The sequence below is a fragment of the Limulus polyphemus genome, unplaced genomic scaffold (genome assembly GCF_000517525.1).
Source record: "Limulus polyphemus unplaced genomic scaffold, Limulus_polyphemus-2.1.2 Scaffold2773, whole genome shotgun sequence".
In the NCBI taxonomy this organism is placed as follows: domain Eukaryota; kingdom Metazoa; phylum Arthropoda; class Merostomata; order Xiphosura; family Limulidae; genus Limulus; species Limulus polyphemus.
In genome coordinates, this window is record NW_013668383.1 from 55,434 (window position 1) to 63,685 (window position 8,252).

Sequence of the window (8,252 nt, forward strand, 5' to 3'; positions counted from 1 at the left end):
GAATACAGTATTGCATAGATTAGATCAATATATTACATGAATTTAAAAATGGAAGATTGAGAATAAACCAAAGACATCAGACATCTTGTGTACGTGAGAAAAACAAATCTAACTTACTGTAAAAGTTGTAACTTGTAATAAAATATAATTGTAGTTTGTAGCCTTTTCTGCTGAAAAAATATATTACAAAACTGTTCAATGTGTTTACTAAACAGTAACCCACCGAGCTCGGTAGTGTTCTAATACGATCCAAACTCCTATTACTTTTTAAAGCTAATAATATTATTTCGCTACAAATTATACTAAATTTTAAAAGCTTTGTTTTTACGTATTAAAACAGAGAACTGCACACAAATTTTAACACAGGTTAACCTGCCATTATTAGGTGAGGTGCACTGAACATAATATCATCAATATCTCAGTCATGGTGACAGAGAGATATTTAAATATAAAAACTAGATGTATTTGCGCAGGGTCCCCGAAAGTGTTCTGTTTCAAGAGTAAATAAAACCAAAATTACTTCATGCTTTTGAAGTTCATATGTCATGCTGTGTTGTAGCCCACAGAGTGCATAATTCGTCTCGTGATTCATGGAATGCGAACGTTTTAGTGACGTCAGACAGTACAAAATGCAACGTTAAGCGTCCCTTATGTGACGTCATTTTAGTGTCTACTGACTGACTGACTGTCAGATAACGAACTACTGTATAGTGATGCGAGTGGTTAAAATAGGTGACTCCTCCAGGCGGCTTTCGGGGAATAAATATAACTGTACACCTGTATATTTGTTAAGATTTAGCTTCCGCCCCCCAGTAGCACAGCGGTATGTGTGCGGACTTACAACGCTAGAATTCGGGTTTCGATACCCGTGGTGGGCAGAGCACAGATAGCCCAATGTGTAGCTTTGTGCTTAACTTCAAACAAAAAAAATTAAGTTTCCCTTTATTTTGTTTTCTTTTCGTCAGTTGATTTTGTCTTCTACCAAGAACCTTGACCATGAAGTAATAAAAATAATGATCGTAATTTAACACCTATTCAAAAACATGAAGGTAAGCTTTTAACTGATATTTCAGTCGCGTTGAACGATGTCGATTAGTTTTCTAAGGTACTCACTCGTGCACTGTTTGCAGTTATTGTGATACATACGTTATGCACAAATACTACAATATTTATGTTTCATGTCATTCGAAATAAAAGGGTTTTCTATTATTTCAATTTGGAAAATAACAAACCAACGCTTTTTTTCCTTTTGTTTTTCTCATTCAAACTTAGGTGCTACTTTTTGCACAGGATTTGGTCAAGCAGGATATTTACTCTTTCATGAAATAGTTGTATGTTATTCTACATTACTTGTGTATGAGGAACAACTTTACTATCACCTGTAGCAGAGATGCATCCAGACACTGGTGATCCAATTTCATGATTCGTTAGCTTTAATGAGAATATGATTCATTAAAACAGTTTCCATACAGATTTATTTCCGTTGTTGAGAAAGATAGGACTCATTGTACAAAGCTTATCCGTTTAGTCTACGTAACGCTTCTCTTTGATTACTCAGTTTGATGGGCGTTTATGTACTTTTTTTTAGTTAATCAAGCAAAGCACTTTCTCAGAGTTCACTTTCTTTTTTTAACTTTATTTTATTAAGTATAATTGATCTCATATATTTTTATACCTAAACGCTTCTTTAAAGTGAATTTACGCAGTGTTCAAAATATCACCTGAGTTTTTCTATAGACGTTTCTTGCCTTTTTTGTTGTGGTTTAGAAGTGGAGTTTTGGACTCCTTGGGAGAATAGAACAGGGAATTTGCAGAGTAATTTAAATCTAGAGACTCGACTGGGTTTACACTGATTGAGAAATAACTAGACTGGACACGTTTGATGAAAGATGAAACTATCCCTTTTTTTATATTACAGAGCATAAACACAGTGTCCACACTTGCACAGACAGGTGAATGATCGCTTCTAATGGATCTCACATTTGCAACTTCCCGTATCTCGCAATAGATCTCTGTAGAGCTAAACGCAATAAAAACCAAATAGAACTTATAGAGAACCAAGGTTCTGCTCGTGCAAGGAATCTCGGTTCCTCTCCCATACGATGGCGTCACTACGTGAACAGTCATTCTCTTACAGCATTCGTGATTAGGACATATAGACATCATTCACTAAACCAGTGAAAAGACGCTGCAGAATTTTCGTGGGAAATGTAAGTTTATCTGGTACGAGACAGAGACACAAATATAACTAGAACTGAGAAAGTTTAACATTTTTCTTGACCCGATTTTTTATATCAAAACTTTAACCCGACAATCCAATAGTGCTCGCTAATAGACTGATTAGCCTGTGCTTTCAGACGTCTCTTTACTGTTCAGTTCAGTAAAATGTTTCTTTTCTTTTCATATCCACATCGATTCTTATTACTTTTATTCCACTTGTAACAATTTATTAGACTTGTCCTGAGAAACGTCAATTCCTCGAACCTCTCGCTGTTGAAAAGTTCAAAACAGTGTTCACTTGGTCTATTTTTTCAACACATCATAAGGTTTGATTTGTTTAAAATTTCGCGCAAAGCTAATAATTTAGCACTGATAGACTAGGGGGAAGGCAGCTAGCCAACACGACCCACCGCCAACTCTATTTGTCTATTTACCAGTGAATAGTGGAATTGATCGTCACATTATAACATCCCCATGGCTGAAAAGACGAGCATCTTCGGTGATGGGGATTGGAACCCGCGACCCCAATATTATGGGTAGAGCACCCTAACCACCAGATACAGAAAGTGCAGTGTTTATAAGGCTCACGCCAATTATCACCTCGCATATTGTTACATGCTATGATAAAATTCATCCAGACTTTTTCCAATCACTTACTGAATTAAATTAAAACATCTTTAGTTAAAAGCATTGCCTTCTTCTATACGGTGTACTACTATATAATTACTACTCTAGGCTTAATCTATATGGCCGAAATCTCCTAATTTATCTTGCTGTTATTTGTTTACTTTGGTGATTTTTTTTTATCCTGCAAGTTTCACAAGAGTATTTACTGTCTTACGAAGTTTAACTAAATAAAGTTAACCTTTGTTGCAATGAAAACTATACTGATTATTTCTGTTTAATCTGTTAATGTAAACTTCAGGCCATTTATCAAGAAAACACAAGAAAATTGGAATTTGTATAAATTTACTCAGAAAACGACTTAAAAGTTTTATCATAAATATGAATTACTCGACATTTTGAGGATTGTACATGTCATTAAACTATATTCTTAAGACACATAACAAGATATAAAATTCTTAGAGTTAATGTGATTACCGTGGCTCAGATTATGAAATAAGAATTCATGATTTTCGTGATTTTTTGCCGCAAAAAACGAGCTTCGTGCTCAGTGACCTTAAATGAGCTATAAGAGTGACGGTCAAGACCCAGTATTCAATCAGATGAAACTAGCTCAAGAATTAGCGGTGGGCAATGTTGACTATTTGATCTTCCTTTAATCTACCAGTTAAAAATTAGGAACGGCTACGCACAGATCGCTAGTTTGTAGCTTTGCCCAAAATATTGAAACAACCAACAATTATTTTCCTTAAATAAGAAACAAAGCTGTACATAATTTTTCTTTCAGGTTTGAGCTTTTATGTTTATAGATTTAAAGTACTTAAATAAGAACACAAAAAAAGCAGAGTCATTGAAAATTAGTTACTGAGCTTTGACGTGTATAGACAACGAAGATTCAGTTTACTATCTTCTTATGTACAACCAAACATTTGTGCAGGAAAAACTAAATTTAAAACTTATTTCAAAACAATGATATATACTCCAAAGTTCACCATTTGTTTGTTTTAAAAAATTCTTAAAACACCTATCTGTTGCCTGACACAGTTAGATTGCACTTGCTTATGCCTTTACCGAACAATCTCTATTTTTGATATGTTGTAAGATTGACAGGTTTTTAGAATTTCCATTTCTCAAAGCCTCCACTTCAAATAATCTGTCCAATGCGTTCATTTTGTGTCATTTTGACTACATATCCAGCCATTTATTCTACAGCTGCTTCCTTATATGGAGAAAGGTGTGTGTAATTTGGTGAATCTTCATAACTATGGTCATTATATATAGACTCGTGTACCTCATGACCCCACCTGCGTATCTCACACATATCTAACACATGTGCAGAACCACTAGGAAGTGACACGTGATTTTTTGGGACATCTAAAATTGATGTTTCATCCTTAGCAGTGCAGTTTCCTGTTGCATATATTTCATAGCAAATGAGCAGTCTTTTATATGTAGCTGTGAACTATCAAACAGTAAGGTTGTTATTACAACTGCAAGATGACTTAATAGCAACAATAACAAAAAAGGGTTCCAAGTGATACTAGTTTAATTTATATGTCAAAATATACTTCAAGGAGGATGAAGGTGATAAAAATAAAGTTTCATATAATAGTTGCACAATTTTAATTGCAGTTAAAAAACCAATAAATGGTGTTTTATGTCAATTTACACCATTCTTTGTACTGTGATGTCTGTTAAGTGACAAATATAATTTGCTGTTTCTACTAGAAAAATGACCCAAAACGACTCATTGGAACTTCTCTTTGGACTCTTGTAATTTTTAGTCATTGGATTTCTATATTTGAATAACTCAAAGATTCACCCTTCGAACTTTAGGCTCCTCACTTTCTTTAAAGCTGGGCTAGTCCACGTCTTTGTATAAAATTTCATGACATCTGTCATACTTTAATTTAAAGTTTGTGTTACAAAGTTAACTTTCACTTTTTGCTTCTGCCATTGAATGTTTATTGATTGTAACTTATTTCCTACTTGTAAGCCTTCTTGTTCTAGAAATCTGTGCAAACCAGTAATGAACTGTCATTTAATATATTCAGCTTCTTTACCTTTCAAAATTTTCCCATACGCACTAGTGTTTCAAATTAGATTTAGCATGTGGCATATATCAAGCATGACTTGAATTTTGTATTTTTCATTGCTAGGGTGGAAAACCATGGTTGTAAGTTTCAGGTAACATATTAGCACCCAGTTCTTTCAATAGGGAGAAGCGGCAGTTTGGACCATCACAAACAAGTGCCACAGTTGTAATCTCATTGTCTAGTAGTTTTTGTAGGCATATTCTCACCAAGTTTGCTGGTTAGAGAAACAGCCATAAACTCCAATACATAGGGGACAAGAAGAGTTGTATCGTTTTCTGTATTTGCGACAACGCCAAATAGCCAAAAAAGATTATTTCCATCCCAATCCTGTGGCCATTTCATCTAGTATTAAAACACAAATAACTTCACTGATTTCTTCTTTTCTTTCTTTTACCACTTGTTGTGATGCACTTAATGCTTCTTTTGTAAGACCTGGTGCCCCATTTTTAATAAAAGATTAATTGAGTAGAGCAAGATTGAAAGTATGTCTTTAAAAATTTTAGGTGTTGGTAAATTAAAACTGCTTTGTCAAAGTAAAATACTGCAAATATGGAAGATATGCTTTACACCCTTACAAGTCAATCTTTTTTTTTCTGATAATAATCAATGCCTTTTAAATATTTCTAAAGGGTATCAGAAAATATGCTGTCCAGCATATCAAAATCATTTGTGGAAATTAAATTTTCTTTTTTCAGATCTTGCAGAGTAACCTTTAATGAAATAACAGTTCTTTTGTGAAAACTTTTTTTTTTCTTGCTGCATCCAAATGATGAACTGTTATGTCAATTTTTATTTCTATTCTTGCAGAACTATCACTCACGTGGTAGCTATGATCTAGAAGGGTATGATCTTTAGCATTGCTCTGTACAGATGGTGTAACTGAGGTAACTAGATCTGGAGCAACATTACCAAGTATGCTTGAACTGGAAGAAAGAAGTCTTCATATACTGGCGGTGACAAATCAGTTCATACTGATTTATTTACGGAATCAATAATAAAAACATACCCGTGAAATGACATTGGTCTATTGTTACAGTTCTATACACAACACATTGACATTTTTACATTAGATACAGGCTACGACTTCAAAACTCTACAGACTGCACTGCACCTTAGCAGCTAACAGTACATGCGACAAACAAACTGGTCAATTTATAATTTCCGCTGACTTCACGAGAGACAAATCAGTTCAGTATAGATATCAGTGTAGAGCGGCTTGTTACAGTCATCCTTTAAAGCCCCCTAGCGCCGGTACTAGTATAAACACAATTATAACGTTGCCAAATAAATCCATTTTGTAAGAGTGTAGAAAGCATTCTTATCTAGTTCTTTTTCTTGTTTAATTCTATTAATAACCATTATTGTTAAAACAAACACTTTAATTAATCAGTAAAACACTAATCATACATTTCTGGGTTTTTAACTTTGAGTCCGTTTTAATTCACCATACAGTAATCTAAATTAATTTAGGTATGTGAATAATATTATTACAGTTCGTCGAATTCAATATTATTATTAGTCATACATGTACTCCATATTCATCTCACGATTATCACAAGTCGGAGTATTTTCATTAAACGATATTTTCGTTATTGTGAATTAACTGTAATGTCGGAAGCAATCGACATGGGATGGGTGGTAGGCAGAGCACAGATAGCCCATTGTGTAGGTTTGTCCTTAACTTAAAATAAATTTATATAAGTGATAAAAAATAATTATTTCTGTAGTAAAATAAAAAAATATGTAAGTTCACATTCAGAAATATATTATATTGTTTTAGCCTATGACTAAATCATTGAGTAAGATTATTTGTTCGAAAATATATATAATTAGGTAAACTTAATTCTATATATGCTGCAAAAATAGCTGTATTAAAAACTTATGTGAATTAAAATAATAAATACAACACAACGTTAAAATAGGTTCACAATTAAAAACAATTTAATTAAGGTCAATCAGTGACCACTAAAAAGTTCACTCTACATGTTTCTACGATACAATGTCATCTTCAGGAGTGAGTTGCAATACATAATCGTGTCTTATTTATACTTTTTTTATTGTTGTTAATTTAACAACCTATTTTAACGTTGTGGGTTATTTATTATTTTAACATTATACACATGTGCCAATAAATAATATTTATGTGAACTGTTTGAATTCGAGAACAAGTATAATTTTTTAGGGCGATATAACATACAATGGAGCATAACTAAAGTTATAAACTTACTTAAATCAGTAACTTCTTCTATTGAGAAATCTGGCAATTTTGCATTGTTCACAACTGTTATTAACGCTAACAATAAACCAGCAGCCATTCTTAATAAACGCATACTTCTTTTGTTAATACTAATGTACTGGAAAATGTTTATAACACTGGCTTAACTTGGCTCACTAGGGGACTGTACAAAGCTATATAGAGGGTGGAATGGTGGACACACATCCGTACAACAAAATACATTCAGTGGTTAATCTTTACATAATCAGCGCACGAACGGATGTGTAACATAATAGGCCTACATAGTAATTGGAACGACAAATATGAGGGAAAGTGGGAGGAGTTTATTTGGCATGAGTGACGAAAAATACAAAGTTCCATGTAACATGACAGGATATTACAGATCCCACCGAAACTGGTCGAATAACCTGACACTAAAACGCAGTGTTATAACACGTATATATTTGTAACATTTACAGTAAAAATATATTTAGTTTTTATCCAATAGTTATATATTTTATGCAAACTACATTCAGTTTTTCTGAATGCCTGATTATAGCAGACTCTCACTTTAGCATTCCAGCATGAATGAAAAAAAATCAAAATCAAAATAAAATGTAGTTAATATTCGATTATCCCCGTGAACTGATGAGACTTGTATTACTAAAAGACGATGTTTCCATTTAAAAGTTGTTCATTTGATTATTTCGAGAATAGTCGAAAGACTAGTCAATATTCGTGATCTTGAGTACACTAGTTTTAATAAGAAAGGTGCCGACTTTCATTCCTCTTGCCAGGGGATCCGTCCTTTAAAATGATTAATTATGATACTTTTATTTTTGGTAGGTTCTGGTCACTTTCTTACTTATCTGGTTGTTGTTGATCGATTAAATGTTGTAATACTTTTTCGATGACGAGGAACCCAATTTGAGACTAATAATGCTTGGAGACGGCTTGAATGGGTATTGAAGAAAACTTTAATATAACTTTAACATAATAGCAAATGTACAACATTTCGACAAGGTTTTGTCATCATCAGGTACAAGTTGTTTACACTGACACACACACACATATATATATATATATATATATATATA

The 8,252-nt window shown here is 33.2% G+C and overlaps 1 protein-coding gene across 3 annotated transcripts in view; it reads right to left on the reverse strand.

Annotated features, from left to right (window-relative positions):
• The window catches only part of LOC106467869 (alkaline phosphatase-like), a 64,197-nt gene that overhangs the window by 24,204 nt on the left and 31,741 nt on the right, over window positions 1-8,252 (reverse strand). Inside the window, exon 1 of one of the 3 annotated variants that reach the window (XM_013928250.2) lies at window positions 7,168-7,412. The exons of the other annotated variants lie outside the window; for them this stretch is intronic. Within the exon in view, the coding sequence (XP_013783704.1) occupies window positions 7,168-7,270 (103 nt within the window). The 5' untranslated portion in view covers window positions 7,271-7,412. Of the gene's footprint in view, window positions 1-7,167; window positions 7,413-8,252 lie in introns of those variants that run through there. 3 annotated transcript variants of the gene reach the window in all.